This window comes from Leucopleurus acutus (assembly GCF_964270905.1).
Source record: "Leucopleurus acutus genome assembly, chromosome: 12".
Lineage (NCBI taxonomy): Eukaryota > Metazoa > Chordata > Mammalia > Artiodactyla > Delphinidae > Leucopleurus > Leucopleurus acutus.
This window is the reverse complement of record NC_139154.1, coordinates 20950619-20964043: the sequence shown is the minus strand read 5'-3', so window position 1 is coordinate 20964043 and position 13425 is coordinate 20950619. Positions and strand designations below refer to the sequence as shown.

At 47.7% G+C, this 13425-nt stretch overlaps 1 protein-coding gene across 2 annotated transcripts in view; it reads left to right on the top strand.

The window, feature by feature from the left end:
* The first annotated feature begins 995 nt into the window (after positions 1–995).
* RNF149 (ring finger protein 149) overlaps positions 996–13425 on the top strand; it is a 28543-nt gene continuing 16113 nt past the window's right edge. For both annotated transcript variants that reach the window (XM_082851766.1, XM_082851765.1), the window contains exons 1-2: positions 996–1557; positions 11070–11320. In XM_082851766.1, coding sequence (XP_082707892.1) covers positions 1104–1557; positions 11070–11320 — 705 coding nt within the window. In that variant the 5' untranslated portion in view covers positions 996–1103. The remainder of the gene's footprint in view (positions 1558–11069; positions 11321–13425) is intronic.

Genomic DNA, 13425 nt, shown 5'->3' with positions numbered 1-13425 from the left:
GCCATGACCACCGTAACTTATCTCCTTTATTCTAGGCTTGGGACAAGGGGAAGGCCTCAAGCCTTGGGATCCTTTCAGCCTTTTAAAATTAGTTTCCTAATGGAAAAGGGAGAGGAGATCCAACTTCAGGGAGAACTTACGGGCTGTGGGCTGCACTTTGGAGCAGAGCTTTAAAATGCCGTCCAAGAAAGACTTATAACAAAGAGGACACAGAAGAGGGTGTCAGGCCCAACAAAACGCCTGGTGTGAGTGACAGCAACCTACTTCCTGCAAAGAAGGAAGATGAATCACTCAGAAATCAGTGTTCTAAACTTCTTTTCCTGTAGCAGTAAGGCTTCCTTTCCAAGGCAGTTTCATATGGACTGTCACCCAGTTTTTATTTCCAAACAATACATTTTCTCTTTTTATATGTTTATTGCTGTACCATTCCAATGCTCATCTATACAAGTAGTTGGATGCACTCACTTCAATGTTACAGACTATACACAAAATACCAAAATCAATTAGCATTACAAAATCGGTAACAAAAAGTATCTGGAAAATCTGTGCAGCTTTGGCGTTTTTAAGCTGTTTTCCAATGTTTTAGACAAGCAAGGCCTTTGCCACGTGCCTTGCACAGTGAATGCTTCACAAACATCCGTTCAGCGATTTTACACAACCAGGTTCCCGCGCCTCTTGGCCGGCTCGCGGAGAAGTTTCCAGTTTCTCGGGCTGTCACTTCCCATACCCCCGCCTCGGCCCGCAGGGTCCTGGGGCCCCGGGACCACCGGGCCGCAGGAATCTGGCGACACTCCATAAAGCACTCGGTGGTCCCGAGCCCGCATGCGTGGCGCCGGGCTCTGCGCGGGGGGCGTGGCCAGCCGAGGCCGCTCCCCCGCCGCCCCGCCAGGTGCGCGTGCGCCACGGCCCCGCCCTCCGGCCCCGCCCCGCCCCGCCCGCCGCTCCTTCAGGTGCGCGTGCGCCGCGGCCCCTCCCGACACCGGGACTGTGTCTTCCCGGGCTCGGCAGCTGGTGTCGATTTGTCTGCGCTTTTCGGCGGCCTGGCACGCCAGCGCCCTTCGGCTCCCGCCCGGCCCTCTCCCGGTCAGCCCGGCGGCGGGGCCATGGCGTGGCGGCGGCGGCGGCCGGAGGCCCGCAGCGGGGCCCGCGGCGCGCTGGCGCTGCTAGCGCTGGCCCTGTGTGCGCCCGGGGCCCGGGGCCGGGCGCTCGAGTGGTACTCGGCCGTGGTGAGCACCGAGTACGTGGACCCGCAGACCAACCGGAGCGTGCGGAGCGTCTCGGAGAGCGGCCGCTTCGGCGAGAGCTCACCCAAGGAGGGCGCGCGGGGCCTGGTGGGCGTCCCGCGCGCCGAGGACCGCGACCCCGAGGGCTGCGCGCCCCGCACGCGCTTCCTCGTGCCCGGCGGCCGGGGAGCCGCGCCCTGGGTCGCGCTGGTGGCGCGCGGGGGCTGCACCTTCAAGGACAAGGTGTTGGCGGCGGCTCGGCGGAACGCCTCGGCCGTGGTCCTGTACAACGAGGAGCGCCACGGGAACCTCACCGCGCCTATGTCCCACGCGGGTGAGCCGCCGGGGCGCGGGGACTGGCGGGGCGTCCGTGCGCCGCGGTCCCGGCCGACCGCGAGGGGCGGCGGCGATGGGCTCTGGCCGAAGGGAACTACGAGGGAAGCGCTAGGTTGGCTCGGTGTGATCCCCGGGGGCTCTTAGGAGGGAGGCGAGCCTAAGGACAAGATTAGATCGTCTCCCTGGGCCCTTCCAAGTGGAGGGAGGTGCGCTGTGCAGGAGGGTGATGGGGAGAACGGAAGAAATTAAAACCCGCAGGAGGAGGATTGTGGTTTTCGCCGGCGGAAAGTCTCATGATTCCTAATCATGGATCCTTGCCATTCGGCGTTCCCCAAAGTCAGGTGGCGCAGGAGTGGAAGCTCTTTCCCAGGGCATTCCAGGGTCTGGCTCTCCCTTCACCATGTAAGGTGGTGGCTTGGTGACACTCTGGTGTCTTCACTTTCATGAAACATGTCAATATTCTGAACTTTTGAGTGGGACAGTCTGGATTCAACTGAGTCAGAAAACCTGGCCTTAAGTTGGGGTATGTTTTCTCACTTGCTAAATAGAAGGTTATAATACTGGCTCAACTGCCAATCAGATCGCTTGACACTTGAGTTTAGTTGAAAATTTTAAAGTTGTGATCATGCAGGAAAAGATCTTGCTCTTGGGACTTCCCTCGTGGTCCAGTGGTTAAGACTCTGCCCTTCCGCTGTAGAGGGCACGGGTTCGATCCCTAGTCAGGAAACCAGGATCCCACAAGACACATGGCTTGGCCAAAAAAAAAAAGAAATTTTACTCTTTGCCGGGTGACCCTTCCCACACACTGTTCTCTGGGGCAACGGGTTGCATCGTCAAGCAGTCATGAAAGTTTAAAAGGTGCATTTTGCAAGGTTATCATCCTTAGAACTGAATTCCAAGTGATAGTCTACCAATACACGGCAGAGTCGGAAGGCCTTCAAAGAACACGACTTATTCTGAACTTACTGGGATTAAAATCTCTTTAGAGAGTTTCTGCTGCTGCTGCAAGTCAGACATCCTTTTTCCTGTGCTTTTGGTTTTTGTTCTGTTTTGGCTTCTTGAATGCAAGTTCAGAATACCTGTACAATGAGGACAGGAGAGTGACTTTGCATTTGGCCTACTTTAGCAGAACGAGGGAACAGAATTCTGTTGAGACGTGAGGAAGTGAGACTGTTAGAACCACGCTTTCAAGATGTTGACGGCAAGGGCTGGGGAGGTGCTAAAAAGTGGGTGGAAACCCGTAGGGCAGGGAAGGGTGGGCTGGATGGCAGCCAGGCATATTGAAGTTGGATGGGGTGATCTGGTAGAGGTGTAGGTTGGAGAAGAGGTAACAGAAAGAGTCAGGTTTTTGAGAAGGACAGCGGCTGGGTCCAGGATACTCGTGGAGGGGTTGTCCTCAGATAGGAGAGGGGAAATTCCTCCGTTGCAACAGAGAGGAAGTGGGTTTGGGGAGGAAACGGGAGCAGATGTCCCCGTGGTGGCACTGGGCGATGCACCACCTTTGGTGCAATTATTCCAGTTGTCACTGTACCCAAGTCACGTCTCTACCAACCTCTCGTGAGAAGTTCTGTCAGAGTTCACACAGCGTTCCAGATGCATCCTGTGGACAGGCACCTGCCAAAGAAAAGAGGGCAGTGTGTGAGGGTTCTCTGGTGCTGGGTCCTTGCAGTCCCTTCTCAGTGATATCGTAATGGGGACTTTTTCTTTTCCATGGCAGACCCATCAGCCTACGGTTTTCTAAATCTGTTTACTGCATTTTTTGGTAGTGACATTCACGTCCTTCCAGGCTAATTACACTTGTTCTAACCATGGTTCAGTAACCTTGCTTCCACTCATTATTGACATATAATCTCTCCAGGCCCAGAAAACACCCAGGCCCAGAATGCCCTGGGAAAGAGCTTCCACTCATTATTGACATATAATCTCTCCAGGCCCAGAAAACACCCAGGCCCAGAATGCCCTGGGAAAGAGCTTCCACTCATTATTGACATATAATCTCTCCAGGCCCAGAAAACACCGAATTGGTATTTATTTTACATCTTCTTCCGGTGAGCTTCTGTTGCCATTATCAGTGTCTATTCTAGCCTTTTTACTGTGAGAATAATTCTGTTTGAGAAAAAAGACAAAAGTAACAGCATTAGGAATTTTTTTTTAAATGTATGAAAGTTCCCAGTGCAGAGTCGGTATTCTCCGCTTCTTCCTCCTGACAGCCCTTCGAGGTGGGTACTTTAACCCCGTTTTACAGATGAGGAAACCGATGACCAAAGAATTTAAATGCCTGGCCCATGGTAACACGGTAATCTATGGCCAGATCATTCTTTGTTGCAGGGGCCTTTCCTGGCCTCTACTCACGAGATTCCAGTTGCGACAACCAAAAATGTCTCCAGATATTGCCAGATGTCCGGGGGCAGAGGGGATGACAGTAGCATCCAATGTTTTGAACCACTGACTTAAAAGGAGGTGAATTTGGTGTAGTGTGACCAATGGGTTACACAGAGGAGACGCTGGAAACAGGGAATCCACTTAGACCAGTGTCTAGTCCAGGTAGAAGTGTGTAGAAGACCACTATACTGTAGTGGTCACTAGAAATGGAAAGGCATGACCCTCATTCTCAGAAGGTGGCCCCACAGGGGACAAGGGTACAGCTGTTTCATGGCGTTTTGAGAATGGACTAGAATTAAGAATGGAGTGAGTGGAATTAAGTCAGAAGAGGAGACAGCTTTGATGGACTAGAATTTGAAACGTTACACAGAACGTTGACGGCAGCTCAGACTTTGCTTTCTCGTGTTTTGTCAGAGTGTGGACAGGGCCAGTGTAAAGCACTGATCGGCGGTTCTGTGCCAGGGCTCCACAGAATAGGTCGAGGTGGCTGCCTGTAAACTCCAATCCTGATAGTCTCCTCCCAAGTCTCAGAATTTCACCAGTTTTTCTTAGACCTGTTGCTTGACTACTAGAATCCAGTACAAGATATTTTGGATTTAAATCAGTATTTTATTGTGGTTCTAAAATAAATCGTGACTTTAAGATAATATTCTGTCAGGACATCTGTAAGGACCGTTACCCTAATGCCCAAGGTTGGTTCCCTTTACTTCGGCAGATGGATATACAGCGGCGGGTCTGGGCCAAGTATGGTGCCTGCCTGGGGATAGAAACGCCTAAGAAGTGTGCCGGGACTTTGAGGAATTCCCAGCCTAGTGGGAGCGATAAACAGACCTTTCCAGGCAATGTGGTTTGGACCTCGACAGAATTATATGCACAGGTACTTAGAAAGCATAAAGGAAGGGCATCCGATGCAGAGATAGTGCAAAGATGATTAGAAGTCAGTTTGACCAAGAAAAGTAAAAATTGATGTAAGTCAGACCATTGAAATGAAAGCTTTTGGAGAGGGTCGGCCTCGATGTGGTGATTGTTAGTTAACAGCAGGCTGATCCTTTAGCTGACATCTTGAGTGGCTGTTTAGACTGGCCCTCTAGTTCTGTCAGCAGTTTACTGAGTGCCAAGTACCGGCAGGGCTTAGAGGTGTGTTTGGGGAAGGGGCCGGAGTTGGGGTGGAGGGAGATGACCCAGGTGATGCGAAATCCTTACCTCAGGAAAGATGTGCGTTTTGTTTGCAGAGCACGGTAAGTAGTCTCTTATGAGTGAATGAAGCTCGATGACCTTGAATGTTTAGATTTGAGAGTAGAATGTGTTTCGGTGCCCTAGGAAGAGATGGTACCTCCCAGCCTCCTAGCAGGTGGGATTAACTCAGTTCCCAGCCAGATGGAGTGCTGAAGCACAGCTCAAGCTGATGAAGGCATCTGAGTGTGTGTCTGGTACGCTGGGTGGAGCGGGGCTGTAGAACCTTGTGGGTGAAGAGAGTGGCCTCGGAAAGGACTGCAGGCCTGAGGCGACAAAGTGAGGCGTTCTGGAAAGCTGCAAGGAGATCGCAGGAAGATTGTTGAGTGCTGTACTCAGCAAATGCAGAATATCCTTGAGCAGGCCGGGTTATGCAAAGCAAAACTCATCCTAGCCCACCAGAAAGACATTTCTGTTCGTGTGACGGCTTCACATTTTGGAGACGTTTCCGTTCATATTTGGTGTACTGTTTCCCCTGCAGAGGGAGTCTCTGATAATTCTCCTTATTGGGTCAGTTCAAGGATAATACCAGAAGATAAACCAGTTTTTCAGGTTGATTCATTTGTACAGAAACCCTTCTGTTGGGCCATCACTGTGTGATGCTGAGCGCAAAAACTAATAAATAAGAACTGTAGTCCTTGTCTAGTGAGGGGGCGGGGCCCAGGAAGACATTCTAGCAGGAGGGTAGAAAGAGGTGTACTTCAGAGGCATTGCTGCATCTTAAAAGATTTGACCAGGAATTCTCCAGGTTTGGGGAGGGGGGGCGGGAGGGATGGAGAGAATATGGAAGTTAAGTTATTGGAAAAAAGAAAACCTGAAAGGTCATGGGATTCTCTAGGAGATTTAAAATGTATTTCTCGGTGCCTGCATCTAGAACAGAAATCTAAGCCACTACTTTAAATATTTTAGCAGTTCCCATCTCCTTCAAGAGAGTGTTGAAATCTACTTTAAATAGTTTCCTAGGGAGGAGGAATGGTACACTAGACTCAAAGGTGACCCTCCAGAATGTTGAAGCTATTGACCAAAACAGATTTTCTTTTTACATTTTTTGTTTGTTTTTGACAGGGTGGTAAGGGGAACTGTTATAGTAGGTTTATGATGGTGTGCTCTGTTTGAGACCTTATGCGACGCCGATGTGTAAGACAGAAATCCAACAGACTGCCTTCAAGGAGTTTAGCGGTGAGGTCTGTAGGTTCTTTTGGGGAAGGGCGGGCATTGCACAAGGTGACCTTTTTCGGTCAAGTGTGCTTGGTAGCACTGAGGCCTGGGGAAGAAACACATTCAAAGGGCTTTTTCTCCCCGTGTCCCAAGACTCTGCGCGTCTGTGTCTGGAGAAGGCACAGGCGAAACGTTTGCTTTGGCAATCAGCCGTGACTTGCGCTCTCGCGCCACTAGGGCTCTCTAGGACTGGCCCTAGGTACATCCGGAGGGGAGGGCAGGGCCAGACGCGGGGCCTGTGCTCGGCACCCCTTGGGGTTGTGCGCCCAGTGACCCTGAGCTAGTGCATGTTTACTCAACTGCCCGGCCTCCAGTTCCTCCCACACGTGCCCCAGAAGAGCCAATCCCGGGATCGAAGAAGTCTTCATTCTGAATTTTTAAATCTAAAGTAGTTCCCAGAAGCAATCTGGCTGCTATAATTAGAGTGTAGCAAAATTTAGCACTCAGTATTTTTTTTTTTCCAATTTCTTGTAACTTAATGAACTAAGAGTTTCCTAGGTGAAAAATTTCAGATTGATACTGGAGGTGTTTTCCGTCCCAGCTGTCCTGATAATCACTGCTTGTCTGCAGCCCCTGCCTTGAGGTTTCGGGTGTTCTCAGCTCATCCCCCATCTCTCACTCATTTAGACAACAAATATTTATTAAATAGTTACTACGTGCCAGGTTCTACATGAGCCACTGGGGTAATGAGATAAGCAGGATACATTTATGTGTATTCAGTCACTAACCGAACTGGGCCAGTCACCATTCCAAATATGCTCTTATATGATGGTTTCACAGCCCAGAAATCTCCCTTCTTTTGCTTGGGGAACTTTTCCAGTCCGTCAAGATGCACTGACTTCCCCGGGAAAAAGTTCCCTCCCAGCCCAGACAAAATGATCAGTTCATTTCCGCAGTTTTCTGTTATTCCAGGTTCTCGTTAGATAAGCGACAGCCCCAAATAGAAAAATTCTCATCCCCATTTTACAGCTGAACAAATACTTTCAGAGCACCCAGGCAGTGGTTGTCTGAGGGAGATGTGAGCCTGGCTGGCCCTGGAGCCTGAGTCCCCCCGAATGAGGAGGCAGGGCAGAGGCACATGTAGGAGCTGGGGCTTCAGGCCCTGGAACTGGCTTTTCCAGGTGGTGTGTGACATTGAGCAACTCTTTTTTTTTTTTTTAATTGGAGTATAATTGCTTAACAGTGTTGTGTTAGTTTCTGCTGTACGATGAAGTGAATCAGCTCTGTGTATACATATACCCCTCCCTCTTGGACCTCCCTCCCCCCATCCCACCCATCTAGGTCATCACAGAGCACCGAGCTGAGCTCCCTGTGCTGCACAGCAGGTTCCCACTAGCTAGCTACTTTACACATGGTAGTGTATTTAGCCCTCGTCTGTAAAATGATTACTCGACTCTTTCTGCCTCAAGTGTGAGACAGAGTGAAAGTGCTTCAGAGTTGGTTTTCCCCGTTAACACACAAAGGTCATTCTATCATCAGTACCAGAAACCGTAACTGTAACTGTAGCATAGCAACATTTTGTTTTCTGTATAAAAGAGAGACAGGTACCTGGGGTTCATTATACTCTCCTTTCTACTTTAGCACGTGCTTGAAATTTTCCACGAAAGGAAACTTTTCTTAATTTATGAAAAGGGCTTTCAGCGTATAAAGCACCACATAACCATAAGTGGTATAAGTATCCTAATTGTTTCTGTATTTGTCTTTCTCAGCTAGGAGATGTTTAGTTCCCTGAACGCAGGAAATGCCTTGCTCCTTATTAAGTCTCCCCAGTGATGATGTAGTAGATTGTGTGAGTGCTCAGACAACCGGGTTACTTGCCAAGGAGCACTTTTAGGGCTGGGTCATAGGATCGGCCTCCAGACAGCAGCCACCTGAGAAGGGTGCCCTTCTGGGTTTTCAGTAACTAAATCCCCACGGCCCAGGGCGGATTTGCTACAGATTAAATTTCTCTCTATAATAAAATAGTGTGAGAATGTGGTTTCACTGTAATGCCAGAGAACAGTCTTTAAATGTACTTTGTAAGTTAGTTTTTGAATAGGTAATACGTACACCTGATAGAGAATTTTTCCTGTGTCCAGCTCTCCCCCCGCCCGGAGGCAGTCAGGGTCACCAATCTCTGGGGTAGCCTTCAGGGGGATCTGTACTGATACCGCCACGTAGACCTCTTGTCCACACAGTTTTACGTGCGGCTTTTTTCCTCTTGTGTCTTGACTACCGTCACTATTAACAGAGCTGCTGCCTCAGACTGTGTACACGTACTGTAAGTTACATAACTATTATTGATGGACATTTATATTTTTATTTTTTTAATAAATAAATAAATTTATTTATTTTTGGCTGCATTGGGTCTTCGTTGCCGCGAGCAGCCTTTCTCTAGTTGCGGCGAGCGGGGGCTACTCTTCATTGCAGTGCACGGTTTCTCATTGCAGTGGCTTCTCTTGTTGCGGAGCACGGGCTCTAGGCACTCGGGCTTCAGCAGTTGTGGCTCGCGGGCTCTAGAGCGCAGGCTCAGTAGTTGTGGCGCACGGGCTTAGTTGCTCCGCGGCATGTGGGATCTTCCTGGACCAGAGCTTGAACCCGTGTCCCCTGCATTGGCAGACGGGTTCTTAACCACTGCACCACCAGGGAAGTCCCACTGATGTACATTTAGGCTGTGATAGCAAAATTTTAGAAAAAACACTGGCAATAAATATCTTTATGGATTCCTCCTGTGTACATACATAAGTATACCTTGGGAACTAGTTTCTTGGATCTGGAATTGCCGGGTCAGGGGAACATGTGCCTTGAAAGACTTTTGGTAGCTGTTGCTCTCCACGCCAGGCTGTAATAATTCACTCCCCCAGGAAGAGTGCCCGTTTATACTTGCTCTTGCTGATAGGGCGTATCAGACTTTTTGATGTTTGCCAATCTTCTAGGTGTGTTTTCATTTGTACCATGACTTTTCATATGTTTAAATGCTTTCTGGGGGCAGTGATCGCTAATACGTACTGGATTCCTTTTGGGGGTGATGGAAATGTTATGGAATTAGGTAGTGGTGATGGTTGCGCAGCCTTTGTGAATATACTAAAAACCATTGAATTGTACACTTATTTAAAAGAATGAATTTTATGGCATGTGAATTATATGTCACTAAAGATGCTGTTTTTTTTTAAACCCATTTGTGTTTTCTGCAAACTGACTTAATTTCCTTTCTGTTGCTCTTTTTCTTATAGGAAATCGGCTTTTAGTCTTTGTTACGCTCCATGTATTTTTTCCCCATTGACCAGTTGCTCTTTTGATCTTGAGTCCTTGATTTTCCTCTCTTTTAGCCAGTGCAGAAAATTTTTGTTTTTATATAATTGGTTAGTTGCTCAAATCTTTTTTTTTAAGACGTTTCAAGGTGATTTTTTCACACTTGGAAAGGTTTTCCTTCAATATTACTTTTTTTTTTTTTTTTTTTGCGGTACGCGGGCCTCTCACTGCCGTGGCCTCTCCCGCTGCGGAATGACAGGCTCCGGACGCGCAGGCCCAGCGGCCATGGCTCACGGGCCCAGCCGCTCCGCGGCATGTGGGATCTTCCCGGACCGGGGCACGAACCCGTGTCCCCTGCGTCGGCAGGCGGACTCTCCACCACTGCGCCACCAGGGAAGCCCCAATATTACTTATTTTTTAATTCCCATGTTTCTTCTGGCTCTTTTATGTTTTCTCTTTTTTATATATTTAAATCTTGGATTTGGTTAGAATTTATTTTGGCTTAGGTTGCAAAGAAGGGATGCAGCTTTTTTAGCCTCAGGTGATACTCAGTGGCACCCACACTGTTTTTTTAAAAAATAATCCATTTTACCCCATTGATTTGAAATTCCACTTATATCGTTTACTGAATTCTTTTATGTATTTGGGTCTAGTTTCTGGGCTTCTTATTCTGCACCATTCTGGTTGTCTTCATATGCTACTACCACACTGTTCTAATTACTTTGACAACAAAGGCTAGTCCAGGTTTTACTGTTTACAAAGTTTTCCTGATTGTTCTTTATTATTTTTCCCCTAAATGAGCTTTAGAAGCAGAATTTTTAAGGTTTTTAAAATCCCATTGATAATTTTAAAAATTAATTTATAGATTCATGTAAAATTGGCCATTTTATCCCTTTTTTATTTCTCTTATTTTTTTGTCTTATGTCTGCTGGTGTCCTCAGAACAAGATGAAATAATATCGAGCACAGTGGAACTTCTCCGACTGCCTCCCTGAGTTAGTGGGTGTGCTTAGGCATTCGTATTAATAGTCACAAGTTGAAATTGGTCTGTATGGTTCTTATGTTGGTTTTTTGCTACCATGCTTGGTTCTGTTACCTTAGAAATAATTTTAAGGCTTCTTTTTACTTTTTTCAATCTGCTGTGGAGCACTTTAAAGGTCATTAATGTTACTTGCTCTTTAAAGGTTTGGGGGTAGAACTCACCTGTGAAACTGAACGGGGTGGGGGGAGTGGGGACGGCTCTTGCTTTCTAGGGGGTAGTTCTTAGTGATTTATTCTGTTTCTTATGCAATCAGTGTTTTCTCCTTGGAGACCAGTGTTGGTAACTTGAGTTTTCCTAGAAAGTTATCCATTTTATCACAGTTTTGGTTGTATGTGCATGGAGCCATACTTTCTCTGTGTCTTTATTTTGTGTTCTTCATATTTGTTCCTTTGTTCTTTCCTGCAGGAACAGGAAGTATAGTAGTCATTATGGTTAGCTACCCCAAAGGAAGAGAAATTGTGGATCTGGTGCAGAAAGACATTCCGGTCACAATGACCATAGGGCTCGGCACCCGGCACGTACAGGAGTTCATCAGCGGTCAGTCCGTGGTGTTTGTGGCCATCGCCTTCATCACCATGATGATTATCTCATTAGCCTGGCTAATATTTTACTATATACAGCGCTTCCTATACACTGGCTCACAGTTTGGAAGTCAGGTAATTGTCTCTTTAACTTTGCTTTTTAAAAGATAGTTTGTAAATATTTCCTATATATATTGCTTGAAATTATTGGACAATATTCTTAATTTCATTATCACTCACAATATTTAAGTATTAATATGGGGTTTTTAAAAATATAAATTTATTTTATTTTTATTTATTTTTGGCTGCGTTGGGTTTTCGTTGCTGCGCGCAGGCTTTCTCTAGTTGCGGCAAGCGGGGCCTACTCTTTGTTGTGGTGCGCGGGCTTCTCATTGCGGTGGCGTCTCTTGTTGAAGGAGCACGGGCACTAGGTGCGCGGGCTTCCGTAGTTGTGGCGGGCGGGCTCAGTAGTTGTGGCTTGCGGGCTCTAGAGTGCAGGCTCAGTAGTTGTGGTGCACAGGCTTAGTTTCTCCACGGCATGTGGGATCTTCCCGGACCAGGGCTTGAACCCGTGTCCCCTGCATTGGCAGGCGGATTCTTAACCACTGCGCCACCACACCAGGGAAGCCCGGGGGGGGGGGTTGAAATAAGTTTTAAATTAGAATATATTAAACTTTCTGTTCTGTGGGAAATTGGCTCATGTTTCACTCCTGCAGAGACCCTCTATCCTTCCCAGATGTAAAGGGATGACAAAAAAGCAAGGCATGAGGTGGGGGGGACCTGGTTCTGTTTCGAAAGAGAACGGGCTTCCCTGTCTCCATGGTGGAGCCACGTTCAGAGCCATTTATCTGCAGAGACTGGTTCAGTAACCGGGGAGACAAGGGCCCTCTGGGTTCCCCACTCACCTGTTGTCTTGAGAACCGCCCCCTTCCTGGCTCTGCAGGCAGTAGATGGTCATTTCTGGGTCATCTTCCACCTCCGACTAGGAAGCCTCTGCCCTTTTAGGGACGTTAGCAGATGAGTGTATGGAGCCCCTTCCTCAGCTGATGACGTTCTCACCAGTAATTAAACATAAGACTGGTTTCTTCTAAAAGGGACGCCTCTTGCACTGTTGGTGGGAATGTAAACTGATACAGCCACTATGGAGAACAGTATGGAGGTTCCTTAAAAAACTAAAAATAGAACTGCCATACGACCCAGCAATCCCACTACTGGGCACATACCCTGAGAAAACCATAATTCAGAAAGAGTCATGTACCACAATGTTCATTGCAGCTCTATTTACAATAGCCAGGACATGGAAGCAACCTCAGTGTCCGTCGACAGATGAATGGATAAAGAAGACGTGGCGCATATATACAATGGAATATTACTCAGCCATAAAAAGAAACGAAATTGAGTTATTTGTAGTGAGGTGGATGGACCTAGAGTCTGTCATACAGAGTGAAGTAAGTCAGAAAGAGAAAAACAAATACCGTATGCTAACACAAATATATGGAATCTTAAAATAAATGGTTTTGAAGAACCTAGGGGCAGGAAAGGAATAAAGATGCAGACATAGGGAATGGACTTGAGGACACAGAGAGAGGGAAGGGTAAGCTGGGACGAAGTGAGAGAGTGGCATGGACATATATACACTACCAAATGTAAAATAGGTAGCTAGTGGGAAGCAGCCGCATAGCACAGGGAGATCAGCTCAGTGCTTTGTGACCACCTAGAGGGGTGGGATAGGGAGGGTGGGAGGGAGGGAGACAGACACAAGAGGGAGGAGATACGGGGATATATGTATATGTATAGCTGATTCACTTTGTTATAAAGCAGAAACTAACACACCATTGTAAAGCAATTACACTCCAATAAAGATGTTAAAAAAAAAGGTTTCTTCTTCAGACATGGCGTTGAAAAGAAGTATTCTTTAGCAACAAAACAGCTCTTAAGTTAACCTGTGGCTGTTGTGTACATTAGGACTTCAGTGGTAATTTCTTCTTTTTAAATTTATTTATTTATTTTTGGCTGCATTGGGTCTTTGCTGCTGCGCGTGGACTTTCTCTAGTTGTGGCGAGTGGCGGCTACTCTTGGTTGTGGTGTGCAGGCTTCTCATTGCGGTGGCTTCTCTTATTGCAGAGCATGGTCTCTAGGCGCGCGGGCTCTAGAGCGCAGGCTCAGTAGTTGTGGCGCACGGGCTTAGTTGCTCCAGGGTATGTGGGGTGTTCCAGGACCAGGCCTCGAACCCGTGTCCC